The following is a 21,981-nucleotide window of genomic DNA, read 5'->3' as shown; positions in this document are numbered from 1 at the left end:
AGAAAGGGTGCCATTGGGAAGATGTGATTAGAGTATGTAGAAAAGGAAGGCTATTATTATTATTATTTTTTTTAAGTGAACTGGATTCTGAGGTGCTAGCTGTTCAGGTGGATGAGAAAGGTGTCCGAGTGAGCCTTGTAGAGAGCACATCATCATCAGTGTATGTTAGCTAGATAGGTTTGAGAATAGCAGTACCAAGAGCATGTTTTTGGAAAAGTTCCATATCGAAATTGGCTGGAGCAGGAGAGAGAGAGAGAGCCCATTGCCATATGCTCAATCTGTTTATGAATGGCATCTTTCCAGGTGAAGAAGCCAGAATGGACGGTCAAGATCAATATCATCATAGGAGAAAATGTTTTTTTTGAGTTAACATGTAGTAAGTCAAAGTGGGGTTATGGATTTAGTTAACTGTTTAACTAACTTAAAAGAGGAGGAGGGGAGTCAGTAGCATCAATATAAGATGGAAAGTTATTAGGTTTATAAATTTTTGGTAATCTGTATATCCAGGAGGGGGGGTAAGGAGGAAAAATCAATGCTTTTGAGGTTTTTTTTCCTTTTTTTTTTAACTATTTCAAGAAGCTAAGATTATGTGACATTTCTTAGAAGCCTTTTTAATGTTTTCTTTTGAGAATTGGTGGGCTCATGATCCAGTGGCTTATAAGTAGTGCCATCTCTGAGCAACACATTCATTTTCTTATATATTTACTAGCACTGATGACACAGTAGCATTACCCTTATCAGCTCTAATGATTATTATGCTAATGTCTTTGCATAATTTATGGAGTGTGAGGAATTCACTCTTAGAGAGAGATTTCTTCTAGGCAGCAAAGCTTGAGAAAGATGTTAGACACATTAAGCCTAATATTGTTGGGGATGGTTGGAGATAAGTTGCAGATACCACATTCTATAAGTAGCATATTTTATTTTTACTCGACACCTGAAGAGGTCAGCTTGGATGGATGATATAATTCATTTCCCATCAAAAAAAAAAAAAAAAACATTCACAAATATCCATGCCAATGGTAGGATTCAAACTCATGGCTTTGGTGGAGTTTCATATTTTTACTTGGTTCCAATATAATATACAGGTTGCTATAATAAATTTAGTTTAATCCTTTATCCAAGTGTGAGCAAACAAAGTTTGCACCTGAAAGTATCTTCAGGACTGGGATAAGGTAGTACAACACCGGCAACTCATTGCAAAGGTGGAGCAAGCTAACATCACTTCTATCTCATTATCTCCCATAATGCAAAACACATCTCCTTGCGGATATGTATAATGTTATGCATTAAGGAAAGGGCCACTACCCAGACTAGTTTCGACCTTTATTGAGGTCTCTTCAGTGGGAGCCAGGCCAAGAGTTGGAGATACCAGGCAGAAGCATTAGCAAGGTCATCTCTACCAATAGATTTTTCATCATACAGGTTGCTAAGAGTCCTAGAGCCTCTGTAGCTCAGTCATATAGATGAAGCCATTTGGTAGGAAAGACCTGGGTTTGATTCCTGGGTTTTATCTAGTCAGACCTTTTATCTGGGTCTGGCCAGATAAAAGTTCCTCATGACGTGAGGAACTTTTATCTGGTCTCTTTTGACTAAAGATGAGTTAGCCAGTCTCATGCAGAGGTAGAGGGTTTTTTTTCACCCAGAAACTCAGGTTTTTTGTTCCTCAGAACAGGCAAATCGGCCACATAAGCACACACACTAATACTGACATAAAACACCTCGGAATATGGAGTAACCAACCTATTCCATAGGATTTCAGTTTCAAGACCTACACAGTAAAACATGGGTCTGAGTGTAAATCAGGATCAGGAAGAGTCCTAATTAGTACCGGCAGAATTGTGCCATCCCTATTATTGATAAGCAATCATTCTGCTGAGGTCAGATTGCTGTTTGAAAGTTCTGCTACTTCCTTAAATTTTTCAATACTAGTATTTTATGAAGTATGCAGCTACTGTTCCATTTGATCTTGCAGTTTACACACAGTCTTTTAACCCCTATTTATCATAATGCAGGAACCTAATATAACCATGTTTTCCTGCACACATTCAACTACAGTACATCCTGTTTAGCCATAATAGACTAGGTTATTGGAATAATTGATCTTGTAAACTCCTGCTATGGAATGAGACTGGAACAGGCCAGTGGGACAAAATCCCCAAAAGAATAATGTAAACTCTTGCTTGTAAAGGAAGAGAAATAGATCTCTAGCTGTTTGAAAATAGCTGACAGTTCTGTGGCTGACCTGAATGTAGTTGTCAGTTGGCATTACATAAGTTTTTTTTTTTCTCTTTTTAAGGTAATTTTTTCATAAACAGCATACTACTATTGTGTTGATTTCTGGTTATATTGCCTTCTAGGCTTGAATGATTAAAAAAAGTTTAACATTGTAGGCGTAAACTTCTGTGGCTAATTGGTTCAAAAGATATATTTCGGTGATTACACCACATTTTTTTATTATTCAGTTATATAAAACATTGAAATAATAGTTCCCGACAAGTTTCGTAAATCGTAGGATTTACATCTTCAGGGGGTAAATAGTATAACTTAAAGTTTAAACAAGAGAATTAATAAATACAAATCATAACCGTCTGGCTATTCATAAAACTCAAATAACAGAATGCAGATATATAACGTTATTGACGTTGAACAATACTGGATGATGTCACGTGTTCTTGTTCTCGTTCATACAGTCCGAGCTCTAATAAAAAATCTACCTCAATCTGAGCTCGGACTGTATGAACGAGAACAAGAACACGTGACATCGTCCAGTATTGTTCAACGTCAATAACGTTATATATCTGCATTCTGTTATTTGAGTTTTATGAATAGCCAGACGGTTATGATTTGTATTTATTAATTCTCTTGTTTAAACTTTAAGTTATACTATTTACCCCTTGAAGATGTAAATCCTACGATTTACGAAACTTGTCGGGAACTATTATTTCAGTGTTTTATATAACTGAATAATAAAAAAATGTGGTGTAATCACCGAAATATATCTTTTGAACCAATTAGCCACAGAAGTTTACGCCTACAATTACAAACTTACGGTGAGTGCTTTTGGCATAAAGTTATACAACTAGAGAAACTACGCATTAAACATCTCAACTTCATTAATCGTCTAATTTTCCTCATCCGATGCAGAGATAACGAAGTCATCCCAAAATTCATCAAAATCAAACGCATATTCCACACAAACAAGGCCTCCAGAATTTATCATAAAATAGAACTAGCTTTTCTAAGAGAAAGAATTACAGTCACTAGAGCTGAATTAGCATTAATTAGTAATAACACTTTTTCTCTTCATAATGAACTGGCCGCATCTCTTCCATCCTACCTATGGAACAACATCGATAGCGTTACATTTAACAAAGCAATAGCGATCTCAGAACAGAAGAAACATACATTAATTCATAAGTTCAACGTACTCCTTCAGAAGAAGGAAATACATAAAAAACAACTAGATCATTCAAAAGTAGTTATTAATCTTTCTTCGAGAGTCCTAACAAAAGAGGAAAAATAATCTTTTACTTAAGGGTTTTAACTTCGCCTTAACCCCACGTTTCCTTCCAAAAATTGATATCATAGCACAAATAGAAAAAGGAATTAGAAATCTACCGGACAACACGGCAGATCTTATCCATATAGAAAGTACAGCTTTACTATTAGAAAGCAGATTACCTCGTAGGAATCTACCTTACAATGAATACGTTTGCCTTAAAAAGTTAAAGGATGACAAAAATATTGTCATAATAAAAGCGGATAAAGGCAACGCAACTGTCGTTTTAAATGCTACAGAATATGATAACAAAATGAAAAGTCTCCTGGAAGATACCAACACCTACAAATCCATAGACAGAGACCCGACTTGGCCTACACACAAAAAAACAAATGATCTAATAAAAAAAGTGCCTCTCTGGACGGAAGAACTTAAAAAATACAATCAAAACATCCTTTGATACCAAGAATACATGGTGTTCCAAAGATCCATAAGACAGATATACCTTTAAGACCAATAGTAGATAGAAGAGATTCACCGACTTCCAACTTGGCGAAATACCTCACCAACATGATCTCACAACATATAGAAAAAACATCTTCCTTCATAAAAAATAGTAAACATTTCATAGAAAAAGTGAAAGATATACATATTGGTCCAACAGACATCTTAGCAAGTCTCGACATTATCAACCTGTTTACAAACGTTCCGAGACAAGAAATTTTGAATCTCCTAGAAGGCCTCTTCCCTCCGGACATCTTGAATTTTTTTAAACATTGTATAAACAACTTTTTTCACCTATAAAGATAGAATCTGGGAACAAAAAGAAGGACTGGCCATGGGTTCATCATTATCACCGGTTTTAGCAAACCGATTTATGGAAAATTTGAAAACGATGCTCTTAAGAATTACCATAAAAAACCGAAAATATGGCTAAGCTATGTGGACGATATTTTCATCATATTCAGTGGAACAACAGATGAACTTATCAATTTCAAAGATTATCTCAACAATTTGCACAACACCATAAAATTCACTTTAGAACAAGAAAAAAATAAAAAACTTCTTTTTCTGGATATTCTATTAGAAGTTAATGAAGAAAGTAAACTCTCCTTCTCAGTATATAGGAAGCCGACAAACACTGGAAGATTTCTAAATGCAACCTCACACCACCATCCTTCACAAAAAATAAGCTTAATTAAAACTCTTCGAGACAGAGTATACAATATCTACAGCACACAAGAAAGATGTAATGAAGAACTAAAATACTTACACAAATCCTCCAACAGAATGGATATGAAACAAAAACCATCAAGAGAATCCTTAAAATGCCTCCAGCTAACAACACAATAAAACAGGATTACAAAAACGCAATCTCGCTTCCTTATATCAAAAGTGTTACAGATAAGCTAGCCAAAATAATGAACAAACACAACATAAAAGTAGCCTTCCTTCCTATGGAAAAAATCTCAAGATTCCTACATCCACCAAAACCACCCCATCATCCTCTTAAAAAACCATGAGTCTACAAAATCCATTGCTCTTGTGGGATTTGCTACGTAAGACAGACAAGAAGATCTGGAGAAATACATATCGCTGAACACCAAAAAGACGTACAATACAAAAGAGAACAAAAAACGGGTCTTGCTTTCCATACCACTTCCACTGGACACGATGTACTCTGGCATAAAACGACGATGTCATACATAGAAAACAACAGTTACATAAGAAAATTTAAAGAAGCTGCTAATATGCTAAAAAAACCCAACCCAATGCAATAAAAATCAAGGTTTAATTCTCCATCAAGTGTGGTCAGCTCTAATAAAAAATCTAGCTCAATCTGAGCTCGGACTGTATGAACGAGAACAAGAATACGTCACATCGTCCAGTATTGTTCAACGTCAATAACGTTATATATCTGCATTCTATTATTTGAGTTTTATGAATAGCCAGACAGTTATGATTTGTATTTATTAATTCTCTTGTTTAAACTTTAAGTTATACTATTTACCACCTGAAGATGTAAATCCTATGATTTACGAAACTTGTCGGGAACTATTATTTCAGTGTTTTATATAACTGAATAATAAAAAAATGTGGTGTAATCACTGAAATATATCTTTTAAAGTTTAACATATTAATAAAATAATAAAAGTGTTGTTAATGATAAGCAGTTGCACAACACAGACTTTATATCCATATATCCAATTTTTGAATTATACTTGATATATGAAGTCCTGTTTTTCAACTGCTGTCTTCTTGATGAAAAACTAAGTTTTTGTTTATCTTATTAAAAATATACACACATATATCCTGTTCATCTACCCTACAACTGAGAAAAAAGCCCAATTAAAAATGACATCATCTGTTTTAAAACAGAAAAATTCTGTTTAAGCCCATGCACAATTAACATTGGTCAGCATATCAAAGCATAAAAGAAGTGAAAATTCACTATAAATAAATTTAAATATGAAAAGCAGTTTAAAGTCTGATGAAATCCTTATGAACACATTTAATCGGAATGAAAATGACTGCATACCAATATCAAAATTCTGAGAGCCAATTCTTAGTAATTGCAATAGAAACCTATATTGGATGAAGTAATGATTTATATGCTTTATGCATATTCCCTTTCAGCCAGTCTGGTTGGCCAAGTGGTTAGTGTACGACTCTCCAAACCAACAGGTCATGGGTTCGAATACCACCATGGGCATGGCACATTTGTAATTGTCTTTAGATGGGAAATGAATGTCGTCACCCAATGTGAGATCACTGCTCCACTTATCAGTGGCTTCAAATAGTTCGATGTTTGGTCTCTAGAGCAAAGTTTCCAGACTGTAAAAAAAATAATAAAATAAAATAAAACGACAAAAAATATATAAAATCGATAAAATTGGGAGGGGGGATCTTCAGCCCACCCATGGTACATATATATTATAGGTTTACTAATAACCTTTCATGGGTGGCAACCACATAAAATAAAATAAAATGTTCAGAAGCTTTGTTGTCTTTTCTATTTCCACTGATGTAATATTAACAGAAGGTTTGGTAAAAATGTAAAAGCAAAGTGCAATTTCAACTGTTATCACAGGTATAGAGTTACATTTCTTTAAAATTAAATCATACAATGCTTATGACTTAATGTTTCTGTAATGCTATACTTCCTTCATCACAACAATTCAATGATGTATCCCACCTTCCCTTTCAAATTTGGCTCAATGGCTGTCACCACCAAGTAACTTCTTAGAAACTTGTTTATTGCTTATGATCAAGTAGTTAATCCTATCTGCATGTTGAAGTCATACATGTTATGGTATATCAACACTATTTCAGGTATAGCAAACATAACTTACCTGATCATACTCTGAGGAACCAGGATACAGAGGCCAGCCTAAAAACAGCTCAGCAATAACACAGCCAAGAGACCACATGTCAATAGCTTCACAAAAAGGAAGACCAAGAATAATTTCTGGTGCTCTGTTTAACGGTAAAGAATTATATTTTTAAAAATTTTATAGATTTTATTTTAGTCATTACTTTAAGCTTCAGACTTATGATTATATTAAAGGAAGGTTTATGAAATATACATGTAAAAAGAACAAAAAATTTGATTCGACATGTTTCATTATTATATTGATGCAGATAATGTACAAAACATTAATGTATAAATATCCCTATTTAGAATAGAAACATACTGCATTATACAAATAATCAAAGCCAATAAATAAGTCAACTCACAACTTCCCATCTGTGGAAACTAGCATGACTAGTTTCCACAGATGGAATTCTGGTGAAATTGGTAAGAATTTGAATTACTGTCAAAGAAGCCAGAAATGGTTGCTGCTAGGTTTGATCATCAGAACAGGGCTTCAGGTTTCTGTTGAATACACACTCTGGGTCACTACAACATAATGTAGAACACAGAAGCTCTCCTATTTCATGAATACATCAAGTAAGATGGTTACATCAGCTGCTAGATAGTAGATATGAATGAAATTGGTGGTATTGCATCTTCTGATGTAATACCACCAATTTCCAAATAACCAGTGAAAAAATCCTACTGCAATTTATTCTGCTGGAAGTTATGAAAATTTGTGGAAGAGAAACATTGGGAAGAACAAGCTGAGTTTGGATATAACAGGAGCTATCAGGATTAGATTTTTTTTACTTTAAAATGAACAGTCAAGATATCAAGGGAATATAACCAGGACCTATATTTAAGTTTTGTAAAACCTCAGAAAGGAATATAATAAGGTGCCAAGAGAAAGCTGTTTAAAAATCTACACTTATGTGTTAAATGGAAATTATACAGAGCAGTATATATATACCCTATACTAAAGTTACAAGTCACCAGTTAGAATTGAAGGAATAACCAGAAGACAGTTTAACAGTTCACATTAGGCTGCCATGCCTTATATCGCACTAGTTGTACAGCACAAAACATGTCCCAGGTACAAATTTTGAAATGAGATATTGAACAATAAGAATTTAAGAAGGTACCTAGTGGACACAATACTCTTGGTTACTTCAGCTGAGAATATGCTTACTATAAGGAGTTGACATATTTTAAAGCAGAAGCAGATCTAAAAAGTCTTTGAGACCTATATTTGCTTCTATGAAGTATGATGGCTTCCATCCGCCCCCCCCCCCCCTCTCCAAAGGATTCATTCTATGATGGATATCCATAGCATGGTCAGCATGTGACCTGTGAAGATACAGTCTTGTGACTGGAATAATGTTTCATATAGATGCAAATATGATTTATGAAAGTAATAATTAATTTTGATATTATACCTTTCACACCATCTCCTTTCAAAAATTGCCAATATGGATGATAATCAGTGTAAAACCATTCACCAAGGAGTGTACAATGCGTTGGAAATAAAAGGTAACTGCTAATTAGTGTCTAGCAAGGTAGGGAAAATCCCATTCAAAAGAAAAGGGGAAAAAAAGTGCATGAAAGTTCTGAAAAGAATCGAAATCTAAACACTTTCAACTATCAAGTATATTCAAATTTACAAATATTATTGTGTAAATAAGTGAAGGTTTAAATAATAATTAAACCTAAAAGCCCGAATGGCAAAATATGAGAACACTGACTCAGACCAGAAACATGGTAAAGATTTCTGCAAAGACAGAAAAATAAGAACTTTATGGGACACAGAGCTAAAGAAGCAGCTCATGAAAAAAATAAAAAAGTTCCTCACTAATTAACCAATATGTACTGTTGCAGAATACAAGAAAAAATGTATGAAAGCTAAGTTATGTGTAAAAGTAACTCAACAAAATCATGGAAAGATTTAGAAAGAAGATAATTATCAAATATGTGATAAAATGTTTTGGACGTCAAGGTAACCAAGAAAATATAAAAATGAAAGAAAGAATTCCATTAAAACCTCCGAGATCATGAAGGTGATGTTAAAATGTAACCAGTAATACAATATGTGTAGAAAGGCTTATGTGTTCGTCGTTCATGTTGTTTAATTTTGACGGTATATATATCAGAACACAGAATTATAAGTAAATAATTATTTATTGACTTACTGCTGATATTTCACTGGTGTTATAACCAACATCTTCAGAGCACAAAAACACAGTTTGTCACAGTATGTGAGACTACAACAACATGGTGTAACAAAGGGACTAGTTTAACAAAATTGTAACAACAACACAAAGACTAAAGTCCTAATAAGGCACCCTCTATCTAAAAAAAAAAAAATATATATATATATATATATATATATATTATAGCAATAACACATAGACTGAAGTCCTAAAAAAAAAAAAAAGAGAGAGAAAGCAGGTACTAGTTATGTCTTAAGATGACTGTCTCACAAATTTAGACAAATTTATACAGCCATATTTGTTGAGATTCGGAGTACGTTTCAGGGCTTCTGTTACTTCTAAGAACATTCTCTCTGACTTGTAAAAGCTTCTGTGCAGTACTTTTGTTTTCTTCCAGTTGATCCTGTGTGCAGGTGTATCCAAAGCATGGTCTGCTAGGCCCGACTTGCCATAGTGATAGTGCCGGATGTATCTTTCACGTTCACTGATGCAGATGTCCACAGTTCTTCCTGTTTGACCGTAGTAGGTTTGATCACACGAGCAGGGCACTTTGTAGACTCCTGGATATGATAAAGGAGGGATGCTGTCCTTGGGTGAATGGATGAGAGTTGCTAATTTGGCACACAGTCTGAATGTAGTGCATAGTTGATGTTTATTGAAAATTCTAGATATCTTTTCCGATGTGCCTTTAACGTATGGGATGGCGACTTGTTGTAGTTCTCCGTGGTGGATAGTGGGAGGGTTTCTTAGGAGCATTTAGTATTTTGTTTATCATATGGGGATTATAGCCATTGGCCAAGAAGGTGTGGGCATAAGTGAGTCAGTTCATCTGCAAGAGCATTATCATTGGAACAGATTGCTCTCGCTGTGTGGGTTAGCATTTTTAAGATACCATACTGTTGAGAAGGGTGATGGTGTGATTGTTTGTGTAAATATCTCCCTGTATGTGTGGGTTTTCTAAAAACTGATAATGATAAGGAACCATCTGGAAGACATGTGATTAGTGTATCCAGGAAGGGCAGACAGTTATTAGCTTCCAGTTCCATTGTGAAGTAGATTTTTAGATGTTGGCTATTTAAATGTGTTAAGAATGTGTCCAATGTGCCTGGGCCATGTGGCCAAATAGCAAGCACATCGTCAACATAGCGTAGCCAAAGTATTGGTTTGAGAGTAGCTCTATTGATAACTAGTTTTTCCAGATGTTCTATGTAGAAGTTGGCTAAGGGGGGGGGGGGGGGGGGCTTATAGCTGTCCCATCTAATTGTTTGCATATTTTCCCTTTCCATGTAATAGCCTGCATGTATTGTGAATTTAAATAGCTCAAATATATCAGGGGGAAAGTGTGACTTTAGCAGATTAAGGGTTTCAATTAGTGGCACATTTGTGAATAGTGAGGTGATATCAAAGCTCACCATTAAGTCTGAGCTTTTTAAGGTATGATGCTCTAAAATACTTTTTAAGTGGGCAGAATTTTTGACAAAGGAGGGAGAATTGTTTGTGAGAGTGGCTAGTAGCTTCGCTAAATGTCTAGCCAGTTTGTATGTGGGACTATTTATACTATCTACATTGGGCATAAGGGTGTACCTTGTTTGTGAATTTTTGGTGCTCCATATATCCTGGGTGTTTTAACATGGAAAGCTTGAGTAAACATCTAAGCGTTTGTTTACTGTTTCTTTGGGCCAGGAAGTGACTTTTTTCAGTAATTTATGCACCTTATTCTTTTGTGTGTTGGTGGGATTGCAATCTATAATTTTGTATGTAGACTGATCTTTTAAAAGTGTGCACATTTTGTTTTCATATTCTGTTGTGTCCATCATCACAGTTGCATTCCCCTTTGTCTGCTTTTGTTATGATAATCTGGTTATTATTATGTAACTCTTTTAGAGCAATGATTTCCTTATGAGGGATATTATTTCTGGGAGGCTTAGACTTGATTAGGATGTTGGCCACATCTAAACGTACATTATTGGCTATTGCTAGAATTATTTTATTAAACTAGTCTCTTTGTTACACCATGTTGTTAGAGTCTCATGTACTGTGACAAACTGTGTTTTTGTGCTCTGAAGATGCTGGTTATAACACCAGCGAAATATCAGCAATAAGTCAATAAATAATTATTTACTTATAATTCTGTGTTCTGATATATACCATCAAAATTAAACAACAGTAATACAATAGGTAGAAAATGTCCAGAAGGAATGTAATCAGAAGTACATATCAATTCTAGAGATAGAAAAAAGTTACCAGAAACCTGAAATACAACATATGCTCTGTAATGGCTACACTACATAACTCAGGTTTAGTAATAAGGCTGAATCCCCCATGACTGGAGCAGAGCTCTCATCATATTAATTTACAAAAAAGCAAGAATTGTATAGGAATTTCCTTACTGCATATGTTCCAAGAAAGATTTATGTAAGCATACTTGAGAAACAGCTAAGGAAGTTATTACTGGAGAACACTGGTAAAAATATGAAGAACAAGTTGGATTTAGGCCAAACAGGGATTGCCAAGAAAAAAATTTTCCCTAGAATAAATAGCCGAGGGTTCACTTAAGGGTCAAAACCAAATAACTGGGAAGAGGCTTCCACATCACCTTTCAGGAATGCAGAGAACTGACTGGGGCTTCTGACCTAATGTCCAATCCTCTGAATACTGAAAGATCGAGGAATGGCTGGCAATTCCAGGCCTTAGCCGTACAGTTTGATAAACTGTACTCTCTATTGCTTAAACCATCAATGCATATGACAGTATAACAAGATGAGATTTCATGCTGTGTGGCACGTTGCTCAGTTAAACAAGGTCCCTGCTGTTTTCGTCAGGGAACCATGGTGAATGGTGAAAAGATGTTGAGCTGGAACAAGCTCCAGCTCAACATTTAGAAAAATAAGAAGAATAAACCAAACATCAGAAGAACTGAAGATAGGAACCATCAATATAAATAGTACTAATGGAAAGCAAATCAAACTTGCAAAAGAATTACAAAAGTACTATGTGGACATAAAATTGGCATTACTGAGAAAAAAAAAGACAAAAACAGGTGAGATATTACTAATAAGATGCTATTTTCTGGCAACAATGATAAAGGAAAAGAAGGAGTAGCGATAGCATTCAACACCAAATATGAAGATAAAATTCTTGACTGGAAGGCAGTTTCAAGTGGGCAAACTTCAAAATTGGGACATGGACAACGAAACTTATTTGTGCCTATGGTCCCACAAAAGGTTCCTCCAAAGAAGAAGTGGAAGAATTTCATGAGTCATTAGAACAGGCAGCTGACAGAAAACAAACATTATTGAAGAAAAAATAAAACAAATTGAACACAAGAATGAAACCTTGGAGTCTCAGTGGCAAACTATGAAGAAGACTGATTGATTCAGCTAGGAAAGAATGTAGTGCAGTTGTCTGTAAGGATATCAAAATAAGAACACCATGGTGGACACAAGAAGTTAAAAAAAAGCAGTCCAGGAAAAGAAGAAAGCATACCAAAAGTTCCTAGCAAATAAGTCAGCAGATGCCTTAAAAGAATACAGAGAAATATGTAAGAGAGCTAAGCTGTGAGTAAAAGTGGCTAAGCAAAAGTCATAGGAAGACTGGTAAGAATATGGAAAATAAATATCAACAAGGTGGTGTTCTGAAGCTATTGAAAAAGATTAGAAACAGAGGAAAATACTGTAAAAGGAATCAAAGATGATAAAGGTGACATGAAAAACTGAAGACATAAGGATACTGTATGTCTAGAGTAATTACTTTGAAAGACTTAAATGGACCAGGCAGTGACAGAACCATACTAGAAAATTTTCAAGAGGAATGCAAAGAGCAGTACACATCAATACTTGAGGCAGAAAAAAAACTGTCAAAAACTTGACATGTGGAAAGGCAGCTGGAGAAGATGATATTTGACCAGAAATCCTTAAGTATGAAGGTATAAAAGTTTTGCACTGCATAATTCAGAGGGCCAGTCAAAAGGTTGAATTCCCAATGATTGGAGTACAGATCTCATTGTGCCCATCTATATTAAAATAAAAATAAATAAATAAAAAGGAAATAAAACAATGTGAGAATTACAGAGGAATTTCTCTACTAAGTGTTCCTGGTAAGAATTAGGCAAGAATACTTGAAAAGAGGTTGAGAAAGATTGTGGAAGAGAAACTTGTAGAAGAACAAGCTGGGTTCAGGCCAACAGAAGTTGTCAAGATTAGATTTTCACTTTAAGACAAATAGTGAGAAATCATGGGAATATGACAAGTATCTGTACTTAAGTTTTGTAGATCTGGAAAAGGCATACGACAAGGTGTACAGAGAAAATCTTTTTAAAACCCTATAATATAGGGGTGAATGGAACATTTATCTGGTCTCTTTCAATGAAAGGTGAGTTAGCCAGTCTCATACATTTTATGAGTCAATTAGAACTCATAAAAGTTCTAATTTTCAGGTGGAAATTAGATTAAATTTCCAGGGGAATTAAATTAAGTTTCCCAGAACAGGCAAACTGGTCCCCATGAACACAAATGAATTACAGTCATGAATACATCCCAGATCCCAGCCATGTGGTGGTCCAGAACCTGGATAAAATTTGGGAAGGGGGAGCAATGGTGAACTATCCTGTAAAAATTTCACCAGGAACACTTTGTGGGCAAATGCTTACAAAGTCACCTATGGTCGGAAATTACTGAAATGGAAAAACCAGCACCACATAGTCTATACTTAGGTTGTCAGTCAGCAGTTAGAATTAAAGGAAATACAGGAAATGGTTTGATGTAAAATCAGGGTAAGACAAGGATGTATATTATCTCCACTCTTATTTATCACCTATATGGATCACATTATGAAAGAAATTGGCCTGATATTAGAATTGGAGATGTCAAACTTTGCTCTTTGCTTTATGCAAATGATGTTTTACTCCTAAACACATGTAGTGCAAGTCTCCAGGATTCGCTAACTAAACTGAACAACAGCTGTAACAAATTTAGCATGAAAATCAGTAATAAGAAGACCTAAACTATGAAATCAGGCAGAAGCAGAGAAAACTTCAGTAGCATTCTGAATGGAGATCCTATAGAACAAGTAAAATATTTCAGCTATTTAGGCACAGTGTTTAGTGAAGATGGTAGGTTAAATCTGGAAATAGACAACAGAATAAGCAAAGCTGGTATGGCAGGTAGCCAGCTGAATAAATTTATATAGAAAAAGAGAGAAATTAGCCAAAACAATAAACTAGCAGTATACAAGACAGTGTTTAAACCAGTTTTAAGTTATGGATCTGAAAGTTGGATTAGAAATAAAGCACATTTGTCAAAGACTAGAGACCATGGACATGAGGGTTCTGAGAAAAATTAGAGGAGTAAAACCGATGGCATCAATGGCAGAATCATATTAAAAATGAAGATATTAGAAAGGAATCTGACATTAGCATTCAAGAATGTGTCAGCAGAGCTAATCTCAGGGTGGTATGGCCACTTAAATAGAATGGGTTAAGAAAGGTTAGCAAAATAGGTATTTGATACCAAGAAAGAGATCCAGATGAAGACCAAGGTCTAGGTGGATTGATTCAGTCAGAAGTGCCTTAGAAGCATGAAATGTTAGATATAACAATATTGGATTGCTCACAAATAAAGATGGATTTGGAGGAAAATTGCTGATAGAAGATTAATAATGTAAACTTAATCATGTAGTGCTGTCATAGTAACCTGAACACTCCTTGAGGTTACATATCAAGAAATTGATGATGATGATAAATCCAGTACATGTCTGCAAGATTCCCTGATTAATTCACTAAATGTTATAACAAATTCAGTATGAAAGTCAGCAATAAAAAAAAAGACAATGAAAACAGGAGAAACATTGAAAACATAAATTGTATCCTGAATGGTGAACCTATGGAATAATTAAAACAGAGTTATTTAGGCATATTAAGTTACAATTTTTAGAATTTAGGCACAGTTATGGGTGCTTAAAGGACTGTAAGAATCTAGAACTTGGTGTTTTTCTGGAATTAAACACCTGTTTGACTAACTTTTCTCTCCATTCAACTTAAGTGATGCACCACCTAAGATTAGTTCTGCTTACATATCCTTGAATGCTAACAATGTCCTTTTCTTATACTTTCATTTTTAATATGCTGTTGCCAATGATGCCATCTTTACTCCTTGAATTTTTCTCAGAACCCTTATATCTGTGATCTGTTGGTGATAATGTTTTATATCAGGACTCTGGAATGTTGGTTATGAAGAGTGTTTGAGAGAATATGAATTACAGAGGTTAATAGATAGGAGAAAAAGAGGAGATTATGACAGAGACCTTCAAGTTAGTTAAAGGATTCTATCAGATTAATACAGAAGGAATTACAAAAAGAGTGGATGTTAAGATGGGAAGAACGTGAGGCCATTCCTGGAAGTTGTATAAAGACGCGGTGAAGAAGAGCATGAGGAGCAGACATTTTATGTGGAGAGTTGTTAGTGAGTGGAATGCATTGCCTGAGTGCATTGTGAATGCAGGTAGTGTAAATAACTTCAAAGCTCATTATAATAGACATGTTGCTGGTTGAGTGGTCCTCCTACAAATAGTCTATAGACTCCATGGAGATTACTAAAATAATAATATGGTTTATAGTTGTTGAAGCTGTTTTATTTCTAACCTAACTCTGAGATACATAAATCAAAATTAGTTTCAAAACTATCTTGTATACTGCTAGTTTGGTGTTCTGGCTAATTTTTTCTATTCCACAGCTTTTCTTACCCTCTTCTCAAATATGTCTGTTTCAATCATATCTAAAACACTCAGGAAGAAATTTCCTGTATAATTCTGACATTCAGTTTTATTTTCCTTTTTAAAAATGGATAATTAAAAGAGCTCTGCTCCAATCATCTGAAATTCAACCTTCTGACTAGTCTTTATGAATCATACAGCATAGCCATTATAAATTGTTTATACCTCCATATCTCAACATTTCTGTTTGAATACAGTAATCCCTCAATTATCCAACCACAGCAAAAGAGCAATTTGTCAGTAGGATAACTGAAGGTACAGTTACTTGGACATAGTGCTGTACCAAGTCATTTGATACACTTAACCCATTCAAGAGCTGATTAACTGAAGGTTCATTCATTTGGAGGTGGGATAACTAAAAGATCATTGTATCTATTCCATATACCTTTTCACATTTCAAGTTTTTTTTATTTTTTTATATATATATATTTTTTTATTACTTGAAATACTGATATGTGCTTTGAATGTATTCCACTTGAATATTTTCTGTCCATATAACAATCATTTCAAGTAAATTACTTCAGAAATCCTTCTTTCAATTTTATGTTGCATTTATTATCTGCGATTCCTTCTGCAGTATTCTCGCCTTCACTTCTAAAACTCTTTTCAATAAATACTGCAGAACATTTTACCACCTTCATGATATTTACCTTCTATATTCATTCCAAAATCTTTGCTGGAATGAAAATAACTTTTGTTTAGCTACTTTTACACATAGGTTGCATACATTTTTCTCTGCAATCTCTGAGGTTACATTTTGACTTGCTGGAACTTTCAACATTTCTTCTTTTACTTGCTTACTTTTTTCTCAGCATTTTCAAAGACTTCTGATGTTAATTGTTGACTTGCTGGAACTTTTCAGCATTTCTTCTTTTCCAGGACTGCCTTTAACTTCTGGAGTTAACCACGGAGTTAAGAGTTTTCTATTGTTGCAAATAACTTCACCAACAGCTTCTTCTGTGATTAAATCAATCGACATTCTTTATATGTTGTCACTAAGTATCTATGGTTTAGTTTATTTTCAAGTTTTTTTTTGCCAATAATATGTCTTTTTTGAACAACTGTTCAGTTTTGAGCATTGTTTGACTGATTCTTCTTAAAACTTTCCTAACAGTTTTTGTTTTCAACATATTTCTTGTCTATACAAAGGATTGTTTGAAAAGTTTGGTAAAAAAAATAAGTTAAACACATTTTTTTGGGGAAAAACCACCTTTATTTCTCAACATGTCTCCATTGAGGTCTACATATTTGGTCCAACGAGTTTCCAATTTTTTCATCTGATCTAAAAAGTAGGATTTGTCAAATTGTCAAATTGTGCAAAATAGTCACTGACAGCCTCGTTCAAAGAAACTTTTTTCCCACTGAGCCAAATTTTTAAGTTTGGGACAAGAGGAAGTCACACAGCGCCAAGTCTGGAGAATAGGGTGGATGTGGAACCATTTCAAACCACAATTCGTGCAATTTTGCCATTGCGATGGACGATGTGTGGGACAGTGCATTGTCTTCATGAAAGAGCACTTTTTTGTGTGCCAATCTTGGCCGTTTTTTTCCTTCTTCCATTCTTCCTTTAAACAGTCCGACAATGATGCATAATAGACTCCTGTTATTGTCTTACCCTTTTCCAAATATTCAATCATGATAATTCCTTGGGAATTCCAAAAAACAGTGGCCATTACCTTCCCAGCTGACAAAATGGTCTTCACTTTTTTCAGTGCTCTTTCACTGGTTATTGTCCACTGTTTTGACTGCTGCTTGGACTCAGGTGTGTAGTAGTGGATCGAATTTCGTGTACAGTCACGAATCAACACAAAATATTGTGCAAATTGTGATTAAACATCACCAAACACTGCAATGAAATGTCATTTCGAATGTGTTTTTGATCAACAGTCAACAATCATGGCACCCATCACGCAAGCATTTCGTGTGCAATTTTTCGTGCAGGATATTATACACGTTCGCTCAGTTGAGACACCTACAATCTCAGTAATCTCATGCACTTTCACTCGGCAGTTTTCGATAATGATACCATGGATTTTGTCAATCATTTCCTTTGTAGGGACCTCAGTCAGGCGTCCAGACCACGCTTCAGCTTCGATGGACTTAGGACCACGTTTTAACTCATTTATTCAAAAATAAATAGTCATTAATGCTGGTGCAGAGTTCCCATGAATTGCATCTACTTGGCTTTGATCTGCACGGCCGTGCACTTCTTCAAATAAGAGTGTTTTTATCACTGCATGAAATTCGTTTTTCTCCATTTTTATGAAATATGCGAACATAGTCATTTTAAATGTTTGGCAAACGAGAACTATGCATCGCACGTGGATAAAATTTTGCAGGGTTATGAAAAAGATGATACGTGTCGACACTGGTATGAATGAAAGAATTGTGTAGACATCTATTGGAAATTTACCAAACTTTTCAAACAACCCTTGTATAAAGAAATAAATTAAAACAGCAATATGAGCTACAACTCAACTAAATTAAACAATAAAAAAAAAATTTTAATAATCAGATACAAGAGTTCAAAGAAATAATTAAAAAAAAAATGTACTGATGCAAGCTTTCTCCATTATCAGACGTGGATGTTTTGTTTAGGTGGCTGATTAATGCTGAAGGAAACTATAATTTGAACTATTACTGTTAACTTAATGGCATTATTAGTTTTCCTCCTATCAAAGAACTTCACTGAAGGCAAATACAGAAAGAAGAACGATTCAGAAAATAACAGAAGCGTTAGAAACATAACTAACTCATTACGATGGGAAAGGATTATACTCTTTTAAAAAATTTGTATGTCTATATTGTTTGGTGTTAACACGTTGACTGCCAACTACAAGATAATTCGTAGTAGGCGATCTGGCTGAGAGGGCTGACTACGAGTTATCTCGTAGTTGCTGGGCTGGACTTGTCTTTTTTGTGCAGCTGCAAGTATATAAGTAGTATATAAGGCATAACTAAGGATAGCTGGCTTCTGGGAAGAGAACAAAAAATCAAGGCTGGCATACATGAACAGAAAATTTATTCATATAGTGATAATCAAATACAAAGTAATAGAACAATTGTATTTTTTGTGATATTTTTTAAAACAACCTTCCACACAAAGTGCTGACCTCTTCGCAGGCTGGACAATAATAATGCATTTCTCGTCGTTTTTTAGCTTGGGTACAAATTCGACATGGCTTTGTCGGACACAGTTTTTTTTGGTAGGTGGAATACTTTCTAAATAATGAACTTCTTCCAATCTAACTTTCTTTGAAACTGGTGGAATCTCTTTTCCAATCAACTCTTCAACGAATGCTTCTCTAAATTTTATAAATTTTATGTTAGAATAAGTTACTTTATGAAAAAATTTGAACGCATTGTGTATATATATTTCTATAATATGTAATGCAATTTTTTTCGCCCATCTAATGGTCTTTCTTAGAGCTGAGTAATATGACGGCATTTGATCTGATCGGTCAATGCTGGACATTCCCTTATTATAATTTTGAATTATGTTTGGTTTCATCGAAAATTTTCCATTGCGGTTGGACACCTCTACCATTTCAACAACATACATGTTAGAAATACAAAGTACTTCTCATTTGTCTTTCCATTTACATACTATAGTAGGACCATTTCACTGCCAAAAAACCTCCCCTTTTCTCAATTTTCGATTTACCGCCTCTATTGGATTTCCCTTCTGTTATTATGTAGTGTTCCACATGCATAAGTTTTCCGTGCAGTCAATAATTTCATAAGAGTAACAGAATTATAAAAATTATCCACATATAATATGTACCCCTTATCGAGATATTCCTCCAGTAAGTGCAAAACAACTTCAGTAGTGTGACCCAAATTATGGTCAGTTTCTTCAGATTTACTGGAGTAAATTTTTATTTTCATAACAAGATCCTCGGACTCACACAGTTCATAAAGTTTGATTCTGTATTTGTTTTTTTTTATTTTGTATATACTGGCAGAAACTTAATCTTCCATGCCACAGCATCGTTGATTCGTCGATATAGATATTTTTATTTGGTACATAGTTTTGGTGCATAATATTATTAAAATTATTCAATATTGGTCTTACCTTGTATAGTCTGTCGGGAGATGATAGTATTGAGTTATCAGTGAAGTGAAAAATAATGCAATAACAACTGGAATCTATTTCGACCTCATATGTAATTGCCAAAACATTATATTATAAAGTGGGTTTCAACTCCAGTAATGTCTATTGTTGGAAAAGAACAAGGCCCATTTGTAATAAAAGTCCAATAAAAACTTTCATTTCTGCAACGCCGATGTCCTTCCTTTGTGAAACCCTGTGAGATTTTCTTACTCGTGGAAGTTTTGCAATTTCTTGCTCAACATATAAATTAGTCTGTTCGACCAGTAATGCAAAAAAACTCTTCTGAAAAAAATAAGTCCACCAATGTTTGTACTGTAAAATCTGTTTTGTCCAATTTCAAACCAATGTTCTCTTGGAAAATAAATTGTTCAAGATCTTGTATTTCAATCCACAAATTATCGTTTGTATTTGATGTTGTTGCTTGGGAAGTATCAGGATTATCTTCAGACTCAGGGAAGACTTCATCTTCACCGTCCTTACTCGAATCCTCAGAAGGTTCAAAATTGCTACTGTCGTAACTAACCATCCTTAGCAAAAATCTCATCAAATTCTGACTCACTTAGATTAGCGTAGTACTTAAGTTCTTCTTCAGTGAGTGGTCTTTTCTTATCCATATTGTGGGATAATAAATATATATTATAATAATAATTATAAAACAAAATACTCAAGAAAGAAGTAAATGTAACGTACTCAACTAAGTTTAATTCACTACTGACGAATTTACACACACATATCACTAACTCGAGCAATAAATACAAAATGTTATATTCAGGCAATGACAATCAAGGAAAAGAAGGAGTAGCCATAGTATTCAACACAAAATACGAGGCTAATCTTCTTGAATGGCAGTCAGTCTCAAGTGGAGTAATGTGGGCAAATATGAGAATGGGGAACTGGACAATGAGACTTGTTTGTGCCTACAGTACCACAGTTTTACTAACGTAGAAGTGGAGGAATTTTTTGAGGCTTTAGAAAAAGCAACTGACACAATGAAAAAGGAAAAGTTGGTCCTTGTTGGGGATCTAAATAGCAGAGTAGGAAATGATTGTGAGACATACAAAAATATTTTGGGAAAATTTGGAGAAAAGAGCAAAGCTAATAATATTGGCAAATATCTGTTGGATTTCTGCTCAAGACATGGACTGGTTATTACTAACACCATGTTCCAACATAAAAACGTGCACAAATTCACATGGAGAGAAGAGGCTAGGAATAAGAAAAGTCTCATTGACTATGTTATTGTTGATAGTGATGTGTTGATAGATCCCTGGTGCAGGACAACAGAGTGTACAGAGGATTTGAAATTGGAAGTGATCACTATTTAGTCTTGAGCAGGATAAAATTGAATTTCATATTGAAAAGAATAACATGTAAGAAAGTATTAAAGCGAATAAAAGTTGAGCAGCTCTCAGATGTGAGCTGTAGACAAAAATACACAAAGATTATTGAAGAAAAAATGAAAGAGTTTGAGAACAGGAATCAAACCTTGGATATTCAGTAGCAAACTCTGAAGAAAACATTGATTCTGCCAGAGAGGCATGTCGTGAGGTTGTCTGTAAGGATAAAAAAATCAGAACTCCCTGGTGGACACAGGAAGTTAAAGAGGCAGTGAAGGAAAAGAAGAAAGCATACCAAAAGTTCCTGTCAAATAAGTCAGCTTGTGCTCTTTAGAATATAGAGACAAATGCAAGAATGCTAAACACTGTGTAAAACTAGCTAAACAAAAGTCATGGGAGGACTTTGGCAAGAATATAGAAAATAAATATCAAGAAGGTGGCAAAATATTCTGGAGGTTGTTGAAGAAGCTTAAGAATGGAGGAAAGAGTGCTGTAAAAGGAATTAGAGATGATAAAGGTGACATGAAAATGGGAGAAAAAGATATCCTTGAAGTATGGAGTAATTACTTTGAAAAACTGCTAAATGAAACAAGCAGTGATGACAGCACAGTGGTAAAAAACACTGACCAGGCATGCAGTGAGGAATACATATCCATACTTGAAGTAGAAAAAGCCATCAAAGGCTTGAAATGTGG

The 21,981-nt window shown here is 34.6% G+C and overlaps 1 protein-coding gene across 3 annotated transcripts in view; it reads right to left on the bottom strand.

Annotated features, from left to right (window-relative positions):
* The window catches only part of LOC150105819 (homeodomain-interacting protein kinase 2-like), a 325,632-nt gene that overhangs the window by 161,362 nt on the left and 142,289 nt on the right, over positions 1-21,981 (bottom strand). For all 3 annotated transcript variants that reach the window (XM_090394360.1, XM_090394362.1, XM_090394361.1), the window contains exon 9: positions 6,856-6,979. In XM_090394360.1, the coding sequence (XP_090250486.1) occupies positions 6,856-6,979 (124 nt within the window). The remainder of the gene's footprint in view (positions 1-6,855; positions 6,980-21,981) is intronic.

This window comes from Typopeltis vanoorti, chromosome 6, assembly GCF_054136105.1.
Source record: "Typopeltis vanoorti isolate ZY-2024b chromosome 6, IOZ_Tvanoo_1.0, whole genome shotgun sequence".
NCBI lineage: Eukaryota > Metazoa > Arthropoda > Arachnida > Uropygi > Thelyphonidae > Typopeltis > Typopeltis vanoorti.
Note: the sequence above shows the minus strand (reverse complement) of the source record. Positions and strands in the feature narration are given on the sequence as shown.